The sequence below is a fragment of the Melopsittacus undulatus genome, chromosome 11 (assembly GCF_012275295.1).
Source record: "Melopsittacus undulatus isolate bMelUnd1 chromosome 11, bMelUnd1.mat.Z, whole genome shotgun sequence".
Lineage (NCBI taxonomy): Eukaryota > Metazoa > Chordata > Aves > Psittaciformes > Psittaculidae > Melopsittacus > Melopsittacus undulatus.
This window is the reverse complement of record NC_047537.1, coordinates 18,002,608-18,026,993: the sequence shown is the minus strand read 5'-3', so window position 1 is coordinate 18,026,993 and position 24,386 is coordinate 18,002,608. Positions and strand designations below refer to the sequence as shown.

Below are 24,386 nucleotides of genomic sequence, written 5' to 3'. Positions count from 1 at the left end.
TATAAGCTCAGCCATGTAGGGGAACCTCAGGCTTCTGGTTGACTATTAAAAGACATTTAAGAGCCCCAAGCCCAACCCCTTCAGAGCCATGCAGAGTACCTCCTTGAGGTGGTACTAAACCTTTTTCTGAGCTTAAGATGGTTCACTTTTAACAGTGAGTTTATTAACAGAAATTTCACATCAGATCTTCCTGGAAGGGTTTAGCAGCGGTGTTTCCACTGAGACCCTAGACAATATTCCTCCTCAAAGCTGCAATGGAAACAGTCATTAAGAGATCTCAATGCCAATACAGAGTGACAACACGTGGCACCAGTGGAATAAATACATTTTTCCTTAGCACAATTCCAGACATACCATCCAACGCTCACCACTGAAGAGCTGCCAGGAGAGCTGCCTACTACCTAGCACAATACTGAAAAACAGGCTTCTGTCTATAGTAGCACTACTGTAATAACTAAGAAAGCACTTTCTAGGGCCTTTTCTCAGAATGCAGAAGGACGTGAAAGTAGAAAGGCCATTTTTCGTACCTGCAATGCTAGGTGCAGATGCAATGCTGCTGAAAGAGCTACTGTAGCCGGAGGCACTAAGCGGCCAGGCACTCGATGAAGGCAGCGTGGCATTCTGAGATGATGTTGGGGATGACCCTGCAGAACCAGCAGAGAATCAACTAAGAAAGATGAGCATAATGATGTTTGGTGTGACATAAGCAAATCTATTATGTGCAAATACAAACCATGCAAGGCATTTTCCTTAATCAGCCTGGTCCCAGAAGTCTAGGAATGAAATGTTATAGAAAGCATGATAAAGTGAAGCAGAGTCTTTAGTAGAGAAGAAAAGAAAGCTGGCACAGTAGCAAAGGTACTAGCACCTGCGCAGAAGATAAACTCTGCATTTCCTTTAAGATACATGCCTCAAAAACATCAGTGTTGAACTGTCTGGTCTCAAGGAACAGGCTTTATTTATTACGGTGCTCTGCTGGCTGACTTAAGCAATGGCAACTGTAGATGACCGTAGATGCATATGATAAACTGATCTCTTACCATGGGTGATTTGTCCTAAATTACTCAAGGTAAGCACTTCTACATCCTCATGGCCACAAACATCTTTAGATTTTTGCAGACTTTCAGTAAAGTAAGGATGTATTTTAGCAATCTCTTCTCAAACTGATAACATTAAATGAAATAGCCTGAAACCATCTTGGTAAATCATTTACAATCTGAGGAGCTATCTAAGCATACATACAATTTCCTTAGTGGCAAGCAAACGAAAGAAATGGAACATAAAATAAAATATCTTCATTATAAATACCCGAAGAGCTGGAAGCATTCTCTCTAGCCACCAACAAAATTAAGTATGTATCCTAGGTGACTTATCATTCCTGACATACATAGATGGACTGTGATACTGAAGCATCTTTAACTGACTAATAAAAATACGTGAGTTCTTTGGAAAAGAGCTCTGGACTGAGGTAGAAGGGACTAAGTAAAAAGGTAATCTCATCCCTCACAGCTCAATAGAAAACACAGGTTATAATATCCAACTGGAACACACCAACCAATCTACCTTATCTAGACCTACTGTACTCCAAAGGACACCAAAACAGGCATCAGTCTCAAGCAAAAACAACTCTAAATCAAGGCCTTCTCTGGACACAATCTATGCCCTAGTGAGGAAATTATATCAGGTTGAAAAGCCCATATGCCCAGAGAGCTGAAACTGTCCCTGATTCCAGGTGGCTAAGGCTGGCTGACCCTGCAAAGCTTCCTCAGCAAACAGGGTGAAATTAAAATCAACCCAAAAGCTTAGGCTTGTCTCTTTCTTTGTGTGCAGTGCAAGGAAGGTATACATCACCGTCTGGTTCGCTAACTGGAGGCCTTCTCTGTTAATACAGTCTGCATACTTCAAGCTGCAGTATTCAAAGACAGCCTCCTCCTGGCAGCATGTCATGAAAGCCTCAAGCTCATATATGGAGGTGTACTGACAATAACAGACAAATTTACTTAGGAGCAAACACCTCACTTATACAAGCATAAAGAAACAGATTTAGCAGCTACATTTTTAATTAAAATTATATCATTAGTAAGCTAAAAAGCTAATGAGGAAAGGAAGCATACATGCACCCCAACAGTCACTGCCTTTCAGAAGGTTTTGGCTCTTGACCTGCTTACTTCTGCAAAGCTCATCATTATTATCTCTCTCTAAGGAGAGTGATTATCTCTTCATTGCACAGACAAATTACACACTAGGAGAACTAATGTGTACTTGGCGTTCTATAGAGCAGCATCTAACTAGAGCTCTGTAGGGCTAGGCTTCTGGCCTAATGGGAGCCTATCTCAGGTGCACCATACCTGAACTGCAACTGAATTCTATCTTTTTCTTTTTTAGAACTTCAAACAATCCAGGTTGCCTACTCCTCGCAGTACATTTGGGTCATTAAAAGTTAATTCAACATTAGTCATGCACACAAATACTTCACCTTTCAGCTTAAATAAAGATTGTTTTCAGGTTAGAGGCAACCAATTCAAGGCAATGGAAACCCCTGCTTCCTTTCCCTCACAGTTCACATCCCTTTGTCTGAGCTAACAAGCCCAGAGTAAGGATAGTTCTGATTTACAATCTATGCAGGTATCACATAGAACAAACCCCACATTTTTAATCTTGACAGGTTCTTCCTGACATCCTCATCATACTATCCTTACACATATTGCAGTGCTCTAACAGACAGATGATAACTTCCCTATACTGGAACACTGAGCACAATTAAACCAAGCCACCTTTCCCTTGATCCAGCTGCAGTGAATCTAGTTAACAGGTAGCATAGTCAAAACGGCTTACTGTTTTAGAGAATACTCTTTTAATTCTGAAGTAAGCACTACCCAGACAAAAGAAATGGGAATAGCACTGGGAATACTAGTTGACTAGCCCATTCCCTTTCTTCTTTGATGATTTGGGGACAAAACAGCTCTAACTGATTTTGCTGACTGATCTTCTAACAAAGCTAGTTAAGCTGTGTGACAGAAGCCTGCTGCTCCAGAAAAAAGTCTGGAACTTTTGTATTGTGTCTTCTGAGTATTTCACAAAGTGTGTGCAGGAGGGTGCTCAGGGTGGAGAATAAAATCTAGTTCAAAACAAAGTGTTACAGGTTACACAGAAGTTTGTATTACATCTCATTCCCTTTCCAATACAAAAATATTTCCCACGGAAAACCAGAAACCTTTTAGTCGCATACTTAAATCAAGTATTTCTGATTTTTAGTGAAAAGTTCAGAGCAGAAGCATTAGGATTACATGCAAGAATTTACTATATCAATAATACATGAAGTCACCTTTTTTGGAAAGAATAACGTATACACAGATGTGCATGTGATTTGTGTGTTTACCTCCACTCTTGAGAAGATAGCGATTAACATCCTGTATTGTGGTGTTTATGGTAGGCCCAGTTGGAACACTTCCAGGAGTAACATCAGGGTCATTTTCAGGATCAATATTCTGCAGTCCTTTCCATGGCACTCCTGGATGAAACTCTGTTACAAATATAATAAAAAGAAGAGTAGATAAAAGTCATAATTCTCCAAAGTTCCTGTGCAGCAGAAGGCATAAAGACTCAATAAATAAAACCACGTTTTAGGGACACCAGTTTGACAAGAACACTTTATATGTTGTTACCTGGTGGCCAGTTTATGCTGGAGCCATTGGAGATTTTATCACTATCAGTTTTGGCACGTGACCAGCTGTGAGGAACAGCTACGGGTGGACTGGCGGGTGATTCACTGTTCTGCATCAGATCATACCGGCTGTAAGAGTCATCAATGGAGGACTTTCCCGGAGGACCAATACTTAAACCTCCAGGTATAGCACCTGTAAGGAATGAAATGGAATTGCACTAATTTTGGGTATGGAATTTCATCAGTCCCTATAGTTTGTTATTCTTTTTTTTTCTTTCTGTATTACAAAGGTGGAAAGGAAAATTGACATACAAACACAGCAAGCAAGGCTTAACAGCCTCTGAAACTTTCCTAGGAATGAGAGCTGTGAGATATACCACTGGTACAATCTAGACGTTCAAGCTAAAGAAATGTGCATTACATTACTGCCAAAAAGAGACTACATAATTCAAATTGTTACACTGATAGTAAACAGGAATTTGCTGAGACAGCATAGTAAGGAACAGTATGCTTGTAAGCAAGCCATCTCCTCTAGGTGTTCATTGCTGATGGGCTGGATGATTTGAAAAGCCATTCTCATGTCCTACAAACTAGCAAACAATTTGGCAAAACCAGTACAGCTACTTGCAGAATAAGCTATTGTAAAAGAAATCATGCATGCTTCTCATAATAAAATCCAGGATACAATAAAGTTAACAGCACCATGTCCTAACAGAATAAACTTAGTGCAGGAAATAAAAGAATACTGGATACTCAGGATACTGGAGGTGTTAGGGATAAAAGTGTTCAAACAGATTAGCAAACACTTCTGGAAAAATGTGAAGTTTGTGCTCCTAACTCCCAGGGTGAGCAATTATGTACTTGTTTTGCCAACAGTAGTGGTTTGTTTTACTTGAACTCCTTGTTCTGAGCAAGAAAATTCAGCAAATGGAAAAAACATTCCTACGCTGCATGTAGGAAGCGATAGCTGCAAACACTTAAGATGCACTGCTGAATGTGACTGCAGAAATAATTGTATAAGTACCCCAGTCTCAAAGGTCACTCTGTACCAACCACTTATGAGCACTTACTACAAATAGTAACTTGAGAATTCAAAAATGCCATTGCAATATGCATCAAGTTCCAAAAAGCCAAGCTGACACTGAGATTAAACGTAACATACCGTGCTTGCTGGAGTTCTGGTCAAGCGAAGAAGCAGCACTAGACAGATTATCCATTGAGTTGGGGTGTGTCCACTGAGGAAGGCGAGACTGGGACTGAGAAGTGTCCTTCACTGACAAACCACCAGTAATGTCCATGTTATTTACATTCATGTTCGGGTTCAGTCCAGCTAAAGGGAAATAGGACATTAGATATCTAGAACAGACTGGGGGATTAGAAGATATGTTTAAAAACCCAGCTAAAGGAGTTATGAAACACTGACTTTCCATACATCTGCCCACGTGTACAGTAAATTACTATGCTTATTTGCAACTACTGTCAAGAACTTTTGCTTTTATGGGAACACCAATGTAACTCCCATGAACTCAGAAAACGTTAAAACTTTGCTAAAAGTGGAAACAAAAGAAAAGATGTAGGAACACTATTTTGAAGCTGTCAGTATTTCTACTTGCGGTCTCTTCACTTGCCTCCAAAAAGGCCTTATGGAAGAATGAACTGGCATGCTAAGTTTAAACCAGTGAGGAATCTGCAGCATTCCACTGCTAAACCAGAATGTTCCTGGTGTCTCACCAGTGTAGGCCCATGATGTTTGCAATTGCATTTTGCTAACAACACTGCAAATCCCAAATAAAGCAACTAATTAAAGGGTCATACAAACAGCTGCCATTCATTCAAGCAGGTATTGCAGTATTTGGGCATACATTTTATATACACAGAATAAAATCACTCAGGACTGCGCTTAGGGAACAATTATGATGGTTCTGTGACACAAATCTAGGTTCTTTTTGATATATAATCCTGCATGTTAGCAGATGACAGGAAGCTGAGGTATGATTAAGAAGTTCCCTCTTAGACTTTAATTCATAAATTCTTTTGCCTTCTGATGCTCCCTCCTCTAACAGCTCACCACAGCAGTCAGAATTACCTTCTGAAGTGCTGCATGGCAGATACAGCTTGGCAATTCTATTGCACACAGCATAAAAAGGTCACAAAGAGATTAAATTAATTCCTTTATGCCACAAATTAGGTAGCATACAAACAATCACACAGGAAACAAGTCTGAAAGGTTGTTTTGTTCATGCTGTCAAAATAATAAATTCAGCCTTGAGACATCAATCATATTTGACAGACCTGTGTCCAGCCTACCATGGACTGACCAGCGAGAAACACTTCACGGCTTCCCAGGTCATTTATTCCAGTAATCTTCTTTGCTTGGAGCAAATCAGTGATCCTTAATGTTTAACCAGATCTCCTTTTACACAACAGAAGTTTATTACCTCTTGCATTAGCCACATGCAAGAAAACTCTTTGTAGGTATCTTTTACATTTTGAAGATCCCTGCATGACTCTTAAGTCTAAACTTAAGTCACTAAAGTGAGCAGAGGATTTCCCTTTTTAACTTCGCAGTCACAGTTTTGAAACTTCTCATTTGCACACCACTTACTCTGCATTCCTTCAAACTGAGCCTTATCCTTCTTGAAATACACTGATCAAAACTGATGCCTTACCAGTGCTGATTAGAGTGAAAAGTTGACTTTGCATGACTTCCAGATTATATCCATTCCTATCAATATGACATTTGCATGTTTTTACAACATGACACTGTTAATTTATATTTAATTCATAAATAGCAATGTAGGTATGTACTTAATTAGACACATCTTCTGTTCTGATATTTGTTGGCAGAGTACAGGTAAGCGAATACAGCACTCCTGAGCAGCTGCTACCAGATAGGTGTGTAGCATCATGATTTTGTTTTGGCATTTCAACACTATTTAATAAACATATCTTTCTATTTCTGTATTTGTTAATACAGTGGAGCAAAATATTTAGATGCTGAATTAAGGAAATATCCTCCCTCTGTCTTTTTCATATGGATTCCTTTAAAGAAGGACACTTACCAAGAGGGTAAGGAGCAAAGGTGTTCGGTGAAGACTGTTGCTCTTTGGTCTGCAGGTCAGGTAGGCTGGGAGCCTGGGGATGGGGTGAAAAGCTATCCATGGCTGATTTGCCTGCAGAGGGGTGCAAAGATAGATGTGGAGGGGGAGGCTGCTGCTTCATAAGCAGGGCCTGGGCCAGCTGGCGCTGGTGCTGCTGGATCTGCTGCTGCATGTTATTGATTGTACGTGCAACCTGGCAAGGAAAAGAATCAATAAATGCTCAGTTGAACAAAAAGACACTAGATTTTTTGTGTCTGAAACTACAGTGAAATAACACAATAGATCTCTTTACAAATAAAAATTGACCATATTAAGAGTTGAAGAGCTTTCCTCCAATAACTGAATGCTGTAAAATAACTTCATTGCTCTAGCACTCCTTCCTTCCAATACTCAAGCTATGCCCTTGTTGTTTCTAAGGGTGCTATAGCTGCTTTGCTATATAAGCAGTACAATCTCTTTAAGCTACTGAAGACAAACTCTTGCAGAGAGATTGAACTGGCAGGCAAACCTACTTGCTGCTCCTGTTGTCTCATGGGTCCGGAAACGTTACGCTGAGCCTGTAACATCTGCTGCTGGATTTGTAAACGTTGGTACGCCTAAGAGACAGAAGTGAGAGGTCAGAGGTCCTAACACACATACACAAAGCCAAACAAGCTTGTCTGAACTACTCTCGTACATTATAAAATAGAAAAGATAGAAACACTGGGAGTTTTTTGAAAATTCCGAGGGAAGCAAAAGTAATAATCTTATTACAATTGTATTTTATAACACATTTCAGCCTAGTGCTCGTTTTTTGCTTGTCTTTTTTCATTAAACCAAAAACATCAATAAGAAACCTGATGAGTAAGCTTGTGAGCAGTAAGAGGTCATTAAAGACAGAAGCCTACTTTTTTCCCCTGAAGAAATTGCAACACACAGCAAAAATTAAAATAGAAGTTTATAATATCTTAAGATAAACACTAATAGTTAGTTCTCTTGCTGGACATTTTGAGGTATAAACACCAATAGTTAATTCTCTTATTGGACATTTTGAGTTCTGACAACACTTGGTATTTAATCAGTTGTGTTGCTTTACTCCAGAAAAATTCCACGTGTTTTAATGTGGGCCATGGGGCAGTAAGTTTCTTTTCCAAGGTGTTTCTTTGAAAAACGTGAATTTAAAATCCAAAGGATTTCTGTACAGGTATTTTTCAAGTAGCTGGGTACTGTTCAATTGTTACCATGGCATGAAATCTAAGCTGTGCTCCTCAAAACTGGGAAACATAACCAGAAATTATTAACAGTATCAAACACCATTACTAATAAAGGACTTGGACTAGCACATTAAGATCAGCACCTAAGCTAGTTTGTCATCCTCAATTGTAGGTTTATACCTAGGAAATACTTAGTGTTAGCAGTACAGCTTTTTAAAATAGCCTTAAAATCCAATTAAATATCTTCAGATGTCATGTAAAATTTGCCAATACAATGAAGTACACAGATTTCCAAGACGAAGTGGTTCTCATCACATGCTGTGTTTAATGTAAATGCCATTAATTACAAAAAAGTTTACCCTACACTATTATTTCTTGAGGCAGCTGAAGGAAGTCCTCCAGGTAACTCAAGGGACTGGCACTGCTGAGATTTCTCTTGTTATATTGTGACACAGATCTCCCACTTGGTCAATCACTGCGTACATTGGCATGTACAGAGCAGTGATGTTTGAGAATATACTATGGTACTGACGTCAGTACAAAGACAACTGACTGTTTAGTTCCACTCATCAGCTGTAAGGGATAATTATTCCAGGAATGACTATTTATAAAGCCTGAGGCAAAACCCATGATTTTTTTCTTTAAAAAGAAACTTTACCAAAGAAATCAGCATCTGATTGTTTTAAAGATCTGTCACATGAATTTAAAACTTAGTTAGCTGTTCTCTTATCTTCCTGCCTTCAAATTCTGGTTTAGACCTTATTTGCCATGTCCTTTCACTTACCAGCTGCAGCTGATAGAGCTGGTTCAACATCGTCATATGCTGAGGATTATTAATTGGCGAGGTTAACTGTGCAGGGCTGAGACCAATGTTTTTTGCTGCAAACTGCAAAAGCTGTGCTTGAACCTAAGAAAGAGAAGTGTATTAAACATTGTACATTTACTTCTAACACTGGCAACTGTGTAAGCCATTAATAAGAGTCACAAGATATCAGCTGGAAAATACTATTAGCAGTAGTACCATGAAGAGGCTCTACTACAAATCTTAATAACCATACTTAAATGTCCATTTATATAAAAAATGCTTCCCAGCCCTCTTGAAACACTACATTTTTTTTCCCCAAAAAGAATGTGCAAACTACCTACAGAATATACACATGAGACCACCTTACCAATGTAACATGCTTACTGGCTAGTAAATAAATCAACACAGATACAGCCATGCAAGAGCAGCTGCAAAGCCTCAGGAGCATGACAGAATGCATACAGAGAGTGCATATGGAAGAGTTCCAGGGAAAGTGAAAACTTAGGAGTGGAAGTGTTATCTAACCTGAGGGGATAGAAACTGAGGCACTTGAGCACGAAGACTAGGCTGGGATGAATTAAGAGGTTGCACTGGCGGTTGCTGCGGCTGTTGCATGGTCCTGGCTTGTGCTGCTCCGCTATTGCCAAACATACCCAGATTGCCACTCGGTATCTACAGCAGGACAAGACAGACACTGGCATTTAAAAGACATCACTCAACACATAACCTGGAAGTTACTCATTTCCTCAGTGATTATGACCGGCACAGATAAAGAACCCAGCACCTCCGAAGTGTACTGACAGGTTTAGAATCAGGCATGGCAAAGACCACAACATCCCAAACCTCCAAAACATTGTATAGATGCCTGAACAAAAGAGATAGCTGAGTTTGAAGATCACTTTTATAACGATGCATAACCCCAGAGCATCGTAGGATGAACACTGAAAAGTACTTGCCAAAAATGTTTGTATTTGTGTAGGAAGAGCCAGGAGAATGAAGCCATTAAACTCATAGCATCCCAGTCCTTAAATTAGCTAGGTAGTTTTTAAACTTAGTCGTTTTACCAACCTGCTGATAATGGGCATGCTATTAGTGCAGTCTCTGCTTCTGAAAGATATGCTTAATGGGCTGTAAGTGCTTGACAAGTATTGCCTTTAGATAACTAACTTTGAAAGAATATACGTAAGAAAAGCCACCACAGAATGACAGTTCTTCTGTGTTGCTATATCTTATCTTTGCTGGAACTTCAATTTATATGGCAAAAAAACCCTTTTCATAATCTACAGTAGTTTATGGACTCTAAGTCTCATGGTGTTTATCCATCTCCCTCTCCATCTTCTTTCCTCCTTTTCTTTTTTGTTTCAGCATAGTGAGGTGGGTATCATGTCTCTTCTCTCACATAACAAGAGACAGGACAAGAGCAAATGGCCTCAAGATGTGTCAGGGGAGGTTTAAACAGACTATTAGGAATAACAGCTTCACCAGAAGGGTTGGCCAGCCCTGGAACAGGCTGCCCAGGGCAGTGGTGAAGTCACCATCCCTGGAGGGATTTAAAAGGTGTGTGGATGTGCCCTTGAGGGACATGGGTTAGTGGTGGACTTGGCAGTGCTGGGTTAACAGTTAGACTTGATGATCTTAAAGATCTTTTTCAGCCTAAAGGATTCTATGCTCTACCCAGGGGCCAAAACACTCCTCTTGATTTGACCAGAGACACTAGAAGCACAGTTCCTTTCTTACGTGTCAAAGCTATGAGTTGTCTTGCCACTACAGCAGGAATAAAAAAGTCTCCATCACCTCTCACTCATCTCATCACTGAGTAATTATGCCAGCCAGGAAAGATAAATTACAGCAATGTCTCTGCCTTAAATTCTGTGACCATTAGCAATGCCTCAAAACATGAAAACTCACATCAATCAAGGCAGAGCTATACTAGGGGTAATGGTATAAATCCATAATGCTAGTGTCTCTTCTCAATGGATGCATATAATTAGCAGGCTAATTACTACTAAGCAGTTGTTTTAATGTCGTATAACGTGAAGTGTTTACACAGCAGGGAAGTTTTTCCATTGATACTTCATGTGAACAAAGATGTTGCACCCACTTTCAGTGATGGGCACTAGCAGCGAGTCCAAGAGAGCTAAAATTGAACTTGGAATCTCCCCCGACAGCCTTACCTGTCTAGAAGAATTCAAGTTTTGCATGCCCAGCCCTGAGGCAATCCCGCCCAGGGTCTGATTAGGGAGTGCACTGTTTGAAAGGGGGAGCTTCAGGCTTGGTGAAGGCAAAAATGGTGAAGTAGTGGGCTCTTCCACTAGGCCGCCATCCTGATTGGAGAAAGAAAGGGTGAGCTGTGTGCGGCACCCAGGAGCAGGCAGCACAAACAGTGTCCCATGGGAATATAAAAGGGCATGGGATGGATAAAAATATTAAATAATAATAATAAAAAATAAGGGAATGAATAACAGGGAATGAAAGTATGAAGTGAAGGGAGAAAAAAGAGAGAAACTGGATTAAGGTACTGTTTTTCTTTGATCTGTTGCACTTATTTCACAAACACACAACCACCCTCACCCACTTCTCCAGAAGGAAAGGAGGAATTTATTCGAGCAGAGCTAATATGTGGCCATCATCTCTTCCCCCTTAGATGGAAAGGTGGAAAGGGAAGAGACCCAGCACATTTCAGGGAAGTCTTCTGCTTGGTGAACTCAGCAGTGGAGCACAGGCATAGGACATACTGCTTTTGCTAACCCAGAATATGGGAAAGGCCAGATCAGCTGGTATGACATTAGTGTGTATTTGGTTCCACATCATAGCTCTGCTCTTAAAAAAGCATTTTTCTTTAATCCCCTTTCCTAACAGAGCCACGTGAGACTTTCTTAATATTCACGGAGCACTGAGTTATTATTAGCCACTATGAAACATTACACTCTAACGCACCCAATGAACAAAAATACTTAAACCCAACAATGATAATGCTGTCTGTGTGGCCTTCCTGGGAAAGCAATTAAGACCCTGCCTTAGTGTCCCCCGGGAGGAGGCAGATTTTAGCAAGACATAAGGAGTCCCCTCTGATAACTGGGTTGCAAGGAACCATGGCTGAACATGGATATGAGGCACAGAAGGCAGTGCCCATGGGGGGCAAACAGCAAGTCAGAAAATAAAACCATATAATCCTCAATCATACAGGTAGATATCTAGCTAGTAATACAGTGGGGTACCGAGTTCTATCTCAAACTGTGCTTTGATGTCTGGGAAGCCTGTGGCAAGTATGATCAAATAACACTGTGTACAAAGTAGAGCTCCAAAAACAGACAGAGTGAAAAAATCTTTAATTTGCAATGTGCTGGGACTGGTGGTTTTCAGGCAATATATTCACTGCAAAAAAAAGGGCTTTAAATAGGTGAGAAGCTAGGTTCTTTCAGCCAATAAATTCAGTGCCCCAGAAAATTGTGAGATACTGATAAACTTCTTTTGTTACAAAAGCAGCCCAGTCCGCAAAACAGAGACCCAAATAAATGAGCTAATGCAGCAAGCACACTTGGTAAATTTTATATTCCAAGTTAAACCCGAAAAATGCATTTTCAACAGCTCCCCTTTGATGCAAAGCAAAAGTTTCTTTACTATGAGGCAAAGTGACACTTGACATGCTATCTGACTATCCTGAGGGGAACACTGACATTTTCTAATGATATCCCCAAGGCCTCACAGCTCAAGATATTTTACATTCTACTGGACATCAGTCACACTCCACAAACAACTGCAGCTTGCATGACAGGAACAGGTTCAAGGATTTCTCCTTAGATCACAGACATATGTTTACAATTCTACCCTTCCCCCTTTAAAGTGAAAATCGTTTCAAGCTCCATGCGCGATCTCGCCTTCAGATGCCATTGCTTCCTATATGAACAGGCCTACTGACCATGAAAGATCAATGTGATTCCTTCCAGCCCCCAAATTTATTCAAGTCTTGTCTCATTCCCATTATTTTGTCTCATTTTGGACATAAGCAGTACCAAGGATGGTGGAGGGCAAGCCACACTGGAGACTTGGGTGTCTGATATCCAGAACAAGCAGACTGTTGCTGCACACCCACACCTTCACAAGTGTGGTCCTTGGCTGAACTGCAGCAAATGTCTTCTGTAGCAATTTTATAACAATTGTTCACATTCATTTTGTTCTATTTTTGTAATTTGAGCTTGTCATAATGTGCCCACTGTGATGTACAAAGCTGTGCTCTGTAAGTGGATCTGAAATCAATTCATTTAACGTAAAGCATTTTAGTTGGTCAACATCAAGTACTCCTCAGTCATTCTCATCCTAGACAAGATGACACTGTACTCCTGACAACAGTTCGTGATCCATTATTTTCCGGTCTCCTTTATGTAATAATTGTTTCCTGAAGAGTAATCTTTTCTACCTAACCTTTCCTCTTCAGAGGCTTTCTTACGGATTTATGTTACAGTTCTCCCACAGGCTAATCAATTAAACAAATCCCCTACATCTGAATGGCCACCATCATGCTCAATCCAGCACTGCTTTAGATTTTTTTAAACAGACTTAAAACCTGACTATTCTATGATTAGGAAAAGATTCCAACATTGTGCTTTAATTAGAAGCAAGGAAGAAGTCTAGTGAGAATATTTTTGGAAGAATGTGCCTGCACCAACAGGCATCAAGGCTTGTAGACCTGGATTTCTCAACAGCAGAGAGGAAGAGCTAATCAGAAAATAAGACAGGAGTGAAAAGGAGACTTAATTTCTAAGGTGAGAATTTCACAATCTCCTACATGCTCAAGAATCTGGGAGAGAGTTTGGAAGCAGCATCAGTGCAAGGAACACAGGCCTCTCTGCTGCCACTATGGGAGAAAGCCTAAAAATGCAATGGCAGAGGAGAGCAGGAGGGAAAACAAGTCTGCCAGGGGGCTAACAGAAGCCTGACACAAAGGCAAGTTTGAACTACTGTCAAAATAGGCTGATGGTACTTCTCTTTAGAGCTGACCTTTGACCACAACTAATGCAATGGTCCAGTGTTCAACACTTGCACCTGACTATGCTAAAAATTAAGTGACATCTCTATATGGTTCAAGATTCAAAATTATGTGGGGAGATCAGTGCAGATCAGCAAACCACCACATTCTCCTTCAGAGCTGAGAACACCACTCATTAGGTGCAGTGAAAATGCACACCAAACTTGAGGCCCAGAACTCAGGAGTGGGAGGTACCCAACCCAAATCCATCCACTTTCAGAAAAGACCCTTTGAAGCACTCTGGGCTTATTTCTGGTATTTTTAAAGTGCTTTTCTTACAAATTGGATGGCTCCAGAAGACAGTAGGTGACATCCTCAAGCAAACCTGATACCCAAGTACAGTGTGATCGCCACCAAGCACAAGATCAGGGTACTGCTAGGCTGGATCTTTATTTCCTTGAAGCCATTATATTTTCCCCCTTCTCCTTTTATGGTGCTACAGGGCAAGATAATATCCTGACAAGTAATATAATTAACAAAGTACCAAGTGCCAAAGATCGACTCAGTGTGACACAGAATAAAGAGTATCTGCAGCAAATACTGAGGAGCAGGTGAAAGCAAACAGTCAAAGGTGAAGTTCAATTGCACAGACCACTACTAATCCAGAGAGAACAGGGACTTCAGCGGGTTCAAAAGCAAACGTCAAGGCTGTAAATTCTCTCTCCTCAAATGCATAAGATTAACATAAAAGAAGAGTAAGTGCTGGCTTTACATGTCAGAGGAAATGCAGGAGAGAAATCCTGGAGTCTCAACTCAGGTGAGCTGAGAGGGAATCAGCTGAGGAAGAGTGGCAGCAGTGAGCACATTAACCACTCAACTTACAATGTCATGAAGAGGAACCTCACATAACTTATTTAAGACTTAGCAAAGCCAAGCAAAAGGATAATGACTTGCTAAGACAATAAGTAAAATAAGGAACATTGGCTGTACGAAGCACTTTTTCACTGACCAACACTGACCTGAGCAGGAATACTCTGAAATAGTACCTCAAAGGCAAAGGAGGGTTTGGAGAAGGAGTTGCTCCATTAGCATGAGATGTAAATCTGAAAAGAATTTATTTGGAAAAAATATCTGTTCTTAGAGTAGCAACTCTATTTGCTTAATTCACTTACCAAGTTGCTCAACACTCTGATAGCTAACAAATAGAGTTTGGGATTATTTCCTTTGTTATAGTAAAGTCACTGTGACAGACTATGCCTAGACTGACAGATTTTACTTGCTGTATGAATATTAATGATCGTAGAATTCCCTTCTCAATGGTGGTGTTTAACATATGTTTCTGTAATTATGCATCATGCTGCACAGAATGCACCTCTCTCTCTGGCAATAATTGTACTGCTCAAGTTCCTGTTAAGGCATGCCCACGTGAATTTTGTGACCTTCTTCAGGACAGAGATCTTTCAATCAATGTATTCATTAAAGTCTGCCATAGGCAAATGGATCTGCCATAGTTAAGAATGAACTTTACATGGCAGGAAGGGAAAAAGAAGGATGATGCCACAGACTGAGCCTGACATTGGAGGGAACACACAAGCAGTTCAGTTTGGTTTAAGGAAAATGTATTGGAATGATGTGGTGTCCATCATAAATAGGGAGCTCAAAAAGAGCAAATGTTATTATTTCTCCAAAAGCAGAAGAGCAGTTTTCAAACACATACTCTTTGCAGGAAGCTGCAATTACCCTCTATTCTGCAGCACTGTGGCAGCACTGAACTGTTACAAAACCTTTTGATATGCCAGGACCCTTTCAAGCAAATTTAGTATAGATGCTAATTTTAGCTTATTCATATAAATAACCCACAATTATGTAAGATCCATTTGTGTTTAATCAAATTAACTTGTTTACAGTTTGCATTGTACCAACACTAAAACTCAGCAAACTGTTTAGCCTGTGATGACAGCGCAAACAGTCATAGCTGTCATGAAAAGGTCAGTATTTATCAGATGTCCTAGCGCAGCACCATGCCAATTTTCTTAGCACAACACCTGGAAACCTGTCACAACACAAACCATAACTTTAAGGATAACACTTTAGTTAAGACTAAGAAAACAGAGGGTGAAGGGCTGGAAGGATAATCACTATTCAGGGTCAGTAAAGTTTTTAATACAGCCTGTGTTAACAAGACTAGAGATCACTTCTGTTTCACATCCTGGAAACAGCTTGTGTAAAATGAATTGGTTTCAGCATTGTTTGTGAAAAGCACAGATTTCTGCATTGAGAAAAAAACCATCCCATCTTTAAGAACATCTCAAATAATCTGTGAAATAAAGAAGAGTACCAAGAGATTTTTCTTCCTTTATTAATAATGTGGGGGAGGATTCTGAGGGATTTGTAGGACTTTGTCGGGTTGTAAATAATTTCCTACTGAAGATTTGGCTCTTTTTCCCTACATCCTTTTCTTTAGTTTGAATTTTGCACACCACAAACTTCTGGAGTTGCCTTCTCTCAGTCCTTACATGGTGCTGGAAAATTTGTCATATGCGATCACAGGAAAGGAAGCTCATCAGAGAAGCTGTTTATGATTTTGTGTCTGCTCTTAACAAAAATACCTCAGGTCTTTGTTCCTATTAAGTATTGGACTTTCACTGAAATCTGTAAGGAACTCAAAAAGGAATCAGGAGCCTAATTCTTCAAGATTCTGGCCTTGGTCCTGCCTGATCATTAATTTGTGCAAGGCTCACTGACTCTGGACTCTTGCAGAGTGAAAGGCCTTCTGTGCTCCATTTCCTTGTTCTTCCCATTTCTAGTTCCACTGCACTACTAATTCCTTAGTAAGTTTTCTTTCCAAGTATAACACTGGGGATGACCATTGTTTATTTCTATGTGGAGATCAAATCATTGGTCCTTTCCACAAGGTTTAAATTCCCCACAAGGTTGTGGAAAGAGAGGAAAACAGCAATATGTATTATCTGTCAGCTTTCTAAGCAGACAGTGAAAATCATCTGTATTTCTACACTGTACTGTTTTGACTTGTGTATCAGTCACATTCCTAAACCTACCTTGTCAAGGAAGGTGGGGCGGTCCATGGAAGACTCTTTGGAGATTGGTGGTGGGCGGCAGCCAAGGGGTTTGGTGACCATTCCATTATAGTCGGTCACTCCCATTCCACGCTTGTCCATTTCCACCTTCTTTTCCAGCAGAGCACCTTCACAGAAAAGGGAAATGTATTGAAAAAGGCAACACAAAGACAATGAATTGGCCATGAGCAGTTCAGAGAAGGTCTTGCTTAAGAAAGCGAAAGTAAAGAAATAAATATTATCCATAATCTGGGTAAGATTAAACTCTTAGACTCATGAATGGCTCCTGTGCTGATTTAAAGGAAGAAAAAATTACAGATACTTACTCATGGCCTGATCGAGATTCATATTGTTGCTCTTCAAGGCCTCTTCTGCTGGCTCTCTCTGTCAAACATACAAATTGTGTTTAGAGAAAAAATAACAATGCTTATGTGGTTTCAAAGCAAACAGAGAAACAGTCTCCTAAGTGTTAAGTTTCATATTTACTCGGCAGCACAAATAATGTCTGTGCACACTTTTCTTCTGCTTTCATCAATCCCCACAACAATTAAGATTCAGTTTGTCAAGTACCAGTTAAAGAAGGTCAAATCTTAACTGTTCAGTTTAAATCCACTTTCTATAGGCAACTTAAATATCACTAAGGTACGCCCTTCTCTAAGAAAACCTAGGATTGCTAACACCTATTTTATAAAACTCTGAACTTCAAAAGATCCATAAATGTCATCATGCAAAGTATATCATTGAGTGATCTCAGAGAACACTCTTGTAGCTTACAGTGGAGATTTCTGAAACTAGAATAATCATAGAATCATGGAATGGTTTGGGCAAGAAGGAGTCTTAAAAGCTCATCCAGTTCCAACTCTTCCACTAGACCAGGTTGCTCTAAGTCCCATCCCACCTGGCCTTTAACACTGCCAGGAATGGGGCAGCCACAGCTTCTCTGGGCACCCTGTGCCAGCACCCCAGCACCCTCACAGGGAAGTCTAAATGAAAGGAAATGTCTAAATGCAGGAAACAGAACTACTTCCCAGCCTGAAGAACAGACTGAGTATCTTTTTGTGGCTACAGTCTGAAACACTTGACAGTCAGCTACCAAAGCTGGGGCATGTGTGTTCTGTCTGTGAACACTACTCACAGGGAAGCCCATGTCTGTGAGCTGTTTTATCAGACGGTTCATGATCCAGGCCTCATCTTGCTTGCTAGATGTCTTCATGCCCTTAGTAAATAAATTGGGAGATTCCATTAATGGTCTAGTTCCCTTGTTCATACTAGTGAGATGTACATAAAATAGATGGTAAGTTTTTCATATTAATAATACATGCTACTGAAAGATGTATTAGTACATTAATTTAGAAAGGATTGAAGAACCCTCCGAACAACGTAACTATGATTCTCTTCCCCCACAAAGTGTGCAAATTTTATCTCTGCTGAAGAGGTGTTCAGTGTACTATTTAGTATTTGATTGGCTCACCACTGAATTAAAGCCACCTTTGAATTTACAAATTTCATTTTAATTAAAGTTTCTGAAATAGTACAACACTTCCTGAAAAACATTCCCAAAACCAAGTTTGCAACCTTGAAGTTAAGAATGTTACTCAGTGTATTTTCTTAAAAACAAACAAGAGCGTCTAGATAAACACCTTTAAAAGATCTCTGTGCAGCTTTTCTATCACAAAATCCTTAAGAAGTCTCTTCCTTTCAGTTCTCCAGAAAGTACCAAGGGACAAGCGTGGATTTGTTTTGGGCTGCGGACAGTACAAGAAACAACCATACTTGATCAAATCACTGGCCTAACTGTTGGCAAATGGAATAACTAACAAACCGGCTAAATGCATTCCCAATTCCTTTAAGTTACAGCCTGGCCTTGTCCTGAAATAAAGACTGTGCAATGGAAAACTTCCTAACATAAAAGTATGTTCCCGATGGAGTGCAGCATTAATACAGATTTGCTTTGTTCTCATACCAGCACAAAACTGACAATGAGTAAGTTAAGAAATACAAATCACAAAATAGGAAACAATTATTTTTTTGTCGAACCATTTCATCACAGACTGTTTGCTTTTCTACCATCATGGAAAGTGTCTGAAAGCCCCGTTACCACCTTTTGTTTCTGTTAATACATTATCATTTCTTTAAAACACATAAAAGCTTTAAAACTTACAGAAAACAACAGCAACAACAAAACCTCCCAAAGCATCTGACATGCTTAAAGTCAAAGCTCTCCCATTTTCCCCAGGAAACAAGGTATAAAGTTCTCCCATTTTCCCCTGGAAACAAGGTAGGCTGTACTTGAACCACTGTAGTGGCAAGCTGGGTTCGTGTTCAGGTATCAAGAGGTCTAATGTAAGAGTTCAGGTGTAATGCAACAGAACAATTACTCTAGAAATGTTACACTAATTCCACTCCTTTTCAGAGAGCACCTTGATTTTTGTCTTACCTTTTGAAGTCCTTTCTTCGGGGCATTCCCCCAGGAATTACAGGAGGAGCTGCTCTCTTGTGAAGCAGTATTATTCCACATATCTCCTTCTTCATCTTCCCACTGACTAGTACTGAGATTCACTTCATCCCCACCACTGCCCCAGCCTTCTTGCATAGATTTTGAAGCTGGAGGGAGAGAAAAGAGGGAGAAGGAAAACCTTACTCAATTTCCTGCAAAATTAACAGGAATATCTTTTTATGCCATATCCAGTATGTTAACATTTGAGTATTTTCAAGAGATACGGAGATTCATCAAATAGCTTAACTAGCATTAAATGATAAGGACATCTTCTTTGAAGCTAGCAAAAAAGAAAACTTCTCTGAATACTTCAGAGAAGAAAGCATCCAGCAACAGCAAGTCCTGCTTTGTACTGAACAAGTAAGATCTGTGGTCATGGTCATTCCTGTCTCCTAGGAACAAGGAACCTGAAGTATGACCACACACTTGGCTAGGTGCTATTTTTCTTTCAATGCACCTCACCATTTTAAGCTGTCACATTCCTCTGTCAAACAAAACTAAATTTCAAGGTTATTAATGTTCAGAAACTCAATTCCCACCTCAGAGGAATGAAATCTAAAAGGACACGTGGGCTGCAGGGAGCACCTCACAATCAATGACAAGGTTGTGTTACCTCATTCCTCTTTATTCCGTTTGCTCTGTTCAAAGCTGGGATTACCCATCTTAAGACCTTCTCCTTGTTTTATGTTTCCTGGGCTTTCTAACTCTTTCTCAGTGAACTATTTTGTAGGAGTGAAAAGTAAAGACTTTCACAACCAAAGCAGAAGCATGCACTGTTGCCTTAAGGGCACTTAGAGACAGGGCATTTTTATTAAGTAATGTTAGTTGGGTACTGTGAAGCAGCAACTCATTCAGGATGCTCCTGAACCTGTCAACAGTTTTAACAGCTGAAGAAGACATCCCTTCCCTTAGTTTAACCAGTGAGGTTGTCTAGGCCTCCTCATGTGTTGCTTTTCCTTTATATTAACTGAGCTCAGTTGCTTCTCATTCCAATACAGGCTTCTTCTAGGCACCTAGAAATAAGTATTGCTCACATTCTTCTGCAGTTTCACTGCTTCCTGCACCTCTACTATATTCCATCTGCAGTACACAAAAATACTCTAAGGAATGTCTTTAAATTTACTGGCTCGATGCACTGTATTCATATTTTTGTATTAATCTGGTATCTGGAATATCAACATTCTGAGACAGCTAATGCTGTTTTGAGAATGAAATGATTAAAACAGGCTCTGATTTAACTGCACAGAAATCCAGAGGTGATGTTCAAAAATACTTGCAGAGAACAGAGACACTTTGCCCTGGTTTCCCCCATCCTCTTCTGGCAGTGAGGTTCACACACATACCTGGTTTGCACAGTGCTGGGGCAGCAGCTGGAGCATTTGTTCTTCCGTATGTCCCTGCCGACTCGGCAGGATTATCTCCCCACCCTGTACCACTGCTGGGGGGTTTCCCCCATGCTGAAGTGCCATTATCAACTGCAGCAGAAGGGGATGACGGCTCTCCCCAAGAAGCTTCGGTCTTTGTGTGGACAGCAGGCATTTCTCCCCAGCCTGCTGAAGCAAGGGGAAGGAGAAAAGAACAGTGACAAGAGGAAAGGTTTCTTCTGTCAATAACTTCAAAGACTATTAAAGAAAGAGCATCAACCAGTAAGCAGACACAGGGTCTCTAATTAAGCATATGAAAATAAAATCCCTTTGATTTGGTCTCAAAAAGTCTTTTTCTTAATCAATAAATACCAAGTTGGCAGGACAGAAAGAGTATTTTTAACGTAGCTGGAAGCAGACTGGCTGCCACGTGAGCACCAGACCTAGTCCAAAGGGAGAAGCTGTGTACAACGGGAATACTCTGAGCAGACCAAACAGGGCTTGGGAAGCACACGCAGCAGGAAGAGCATTCAGGAGACCTGAACCCAAATCTGAGCTGGGCTTTGCCTCCCTGAAAGATTTTAAATTATTTTAGCTCCTTTTTAGTATTTATACATTCTAAAATCACTTTTCTCATGCCCTACAAAGTAGGGCATTTGTTACCACTTTCCACACAGATTATATGTTGCATGCACTCCTTAAAGCTCTTTATTACAGCTTGTGGTTGACTGTGTTCCCCATGTACCCCTGCATCACTGAGCTTCTACATTATAATAAATATGGCTTTTCAGGAGAACTAAACATGACTGCAATTAAAACCTATAGTCAAATCATGAAGAACGGCAGGTAGAAGCCTTTGTTTTCCTACAGAGCATTATGTTAACTCACTGAAAAGACGTAACCTACTCTAAAGAAACCTTCTTAGTCTGGCTTGGCTTGAATGTAATGCGCTTAAATCCATATGACACCGATTTTAGCACTGAAGTTGAATGTGCCAGGAACAGCCATACAGCTACTGAGTCCTCCAGAGCAACACAGCAAAAATGCAAACTGAATTTAAACCAACTGCTACCTCTTAAAAAAAGGTGTTTGGTTTTTTTCTGAAGAGACAATCTGGATCATAGATGGAGTTCAAAGCACTTTTTAACATACCAAGCAGCCAGAAACATATCAAGCAATGAAACAACAGTTTTACATATACTATATGTGATATTAACCAATTTTTCTATCATTATCACAAAAAGCATTTCATTCAATTGCAACCACAACCTCAATAAGCACTGCAGAATTCAGTCTGCTTGAAATTTCCACTGTTAACTAGGCTGCTAATTCAGGAACTGGTTGTCTTTTTATTGGAGATGAATATTAAGAAGTCTGGGTATTTCACAATTTAAGGACTAGATGCCTACTTTGTTGCAGCACTATTCCTTTCTTGCTTCCTGATGCAATCTGTAAAAATACTGTGGAAAGGATTTAAAGAGCAGAAACATAGCATTTCCTACACAAACTGACACCCAGGGTAAGTAGGCAACAGCACGAAAGTTGCCACAAAAGAACTTTCTTGAAGAGTACCTTGAAATACATTAAACCAAGCAGCAGTGTTTAAGTGAGCACCAGCCTCTGCAGAACTTCCTGATTTCAACAGGATTTCTGTACTAGAAACTGCAGGCAACATACGTCGCCAATAATAACTCCAACACTGGCTAGCAGAGAAGAAAATTCCTTTCAAATAGATGGGCTCAGATCTGCCCACCGCTCCGGTGTTCCTCTATTACAGATTTATTTTAGGCTCTATTTCCTAAAGCAACTGCAGATCTCTCAGATACGGATCAAAGTGCATATGGCATAAAACATATCCAGACTAAGCCTACGTGTTCAGGAACATGCAGCTTAATAAAGCTCCTTCACTACCAGCGAGATTCGCTGTGGTTTAAAACATACTCCTGAAACAACTCTGAACTTCACCTTTTCATTAAAGTGCTTTCCATTTCAAACAAAACCACTGTGCTCTAACCTCTACCAACCTATCGTATATTTCTGTTTATTCTGTGTACAGGAGACAGACTCAGAGAGACACACGTGTATGTATATAAATGAGCCTCTATTTAACACAACTTCCTTGGTGTTGCACCTAAAACACTTCTTCAAGCCTTCTGCTTGTATCTTGAAGCCAACTTTATTTAAGGAACACTTGATTGGAATTTCTGCCTCGCTACTCAGGAGGTAACCTTGTCAGACAACTGCGTGTATTTAATCACACTGGCATCTGAAAAAAGATTAACTGCAGGCAAATGAAACTGAAAACAAAACATCTCTAAAGCACCCACAGGAATACAAATACCAACAGAGCGTACAACACTGATATTCCCCTGAGCTCGTGCAACCTACACTGGAAACTCAAAGTAATTCAATTTAGGAAATCAATCTTAAAACACAAAATTCATACATTAAAAAGGCAAAAGTGTGCTAGGCTGTAGGATAAAAACCTCTGTGAGAATCAGAACTGGTCCTTGTGTTCATTTAACAGAAATTCAACAACATTGATTAAGACCACAGATGTGTAATGTCCAAGTTATTTTAAGTGCTTTAAATGTGCTGAGCAGTAAATAACACAGGATTACAAATTACAGCCACTGCTAAAGAGAATACCTGCAAACATATAAAATCAGACAAAAGGCATCAACTACAAGTTTCCAGAAGTATATTAACACATCAAATGAAGTGCAGGGAGTGAGGAAATCAAACCTGAAGCCTGCTGGAGAAATAACTTGTGCACAGCAAAAATTAACCTGTATGTGAATTCCACAGTGCTCATCAGTTACAAACCTGTTCTTCCCTCTGTGTCAAGTACCTGCAGTCTTCATGTTACTGTATGAATACAATACATGTCTCTGTGCTGCCTTTCCATGACTCCATATGACTACTTCAGAAACTTTAAAAAGGTCAATAAAAATACATTGGGGAGTGAATGCTACAAATCTTACAGGTGAAAGAATTCCTTTGTATACTCCAAAGGACTTTCTTTTTTAAACAAGGTTTTTTCCCCCTTTTTTTCAATAGCCCAGTCTGTTTCATATCTGAAACAGACACAGGTGGAATATTAGTTCAAGGATTCTGTAGTCCCAACAGCTTGTCTCTGGCAGCATGATGCTTCCCAGGGTTATCACACACCTCACCATAAGGGCAGCTCACAAACAGCATTACAGGGGGACTGAATGAAGGCAAGAAGCTACTTTTAAACTCCTTTACATAGCTATTTGGAAGGAAAACACCTTCACAGGGGTCCCCAAACCTGAACCTACCCCGTTTTCAAGAATTCTGATCACAGAACGGTTATTTTTTTTCATTAAAATAATACTCATGTAGGCTTTCCCTATAGCTCTGTGCCTCAACAATCACCCAGATCTGCCTGGATGCTGTTTTGCAACAGAACAAGCTCTGTTAAAAGGTTCTTTGGCACGAAAGTGAGGTTTTAATACTGAAGTTTTTAAACACTGTTCACATCGCAAGAACCAAAAAGATCACAGCGAGTCATAAACATGGACACATTGGCAGAGCTTTGTTTTATAGAAATAAAACCATAATTAACATTGGGCTACAGCCAAGAGGAAATCCTCAAGGGAAAGTGAAATGTTAACTAAGCTGTGGCAGGATGCAGTTGTTTTCCCTCAAAATAACCCTATAGTCATTTGGATGGCAGGAATTGTTTTCCTTGAAGT

The 24,386-nt window shown here is 40.0% G+C and overlaps 1 protein-coding gene across 1 annotated transcript in view; it reads right to left on the bottom strand.

Moving 5' to 3' along the window:
• Positions 1-24,386, bottom strand: part of TNRC6C (trinucleotide repeat containing adaptor 6C) — a 98,819-nt gene that overhangs the window by 7,705 nt on the left and 66,728 nt on the right. The window contains exons 6-20 of the mRNA XM_031044819.2: positions 20,647-20,856; positions 19,244-19,410; positions 18,447-18,551; positions 17,942-18,022; positions 17,133-17,190; positions 16,789-16,934; positions 10,938-11,087; positions 9,289-9,435; positions 8,743-8,865; positions 7,278-7,361; positions 6,727-6,958; positions 4,827-4,994; positions 3,666-3,857; positions 3,380-3,523; positions 528-644 (exon numbers count right to left, since the gene is read on the bottom strand). Of these exons, the coding sequence (XP_030900679.2) occupies positions 528-644; positions 3,380-3,523; positions 3,666-3,857; positions 4,827-4,994; positions 6,727-6,958; positions 7,278-7,361; positions 8,743-8,865; positions 9,289-9,435; positions 10,938-11,087; positions 16,789-16,934; positions 17,133-17,190; positions 17,942-18,022; positions 18,447-18,551; positions 19,244-19,410; positions 20,647-20,856 (2,124 nt within the window). The remainder of the gene's footprint in view (positions 1-527; positions 645-3,379; positions 3,524-3,665; positions 3,858-4,826; positions 4,995-6,726; positions 6,959-7,277; positions 7,362-8,742; positions 8,866-9,288; positions 9,436-10,937; positions 11,088-16,788; positions 16,935-17,132; positions 17,191-17,941; positions 18,023-18,446; positions 18,552-19,243; positions 19,411-20,646; positions 20,857-24,386) is intronic.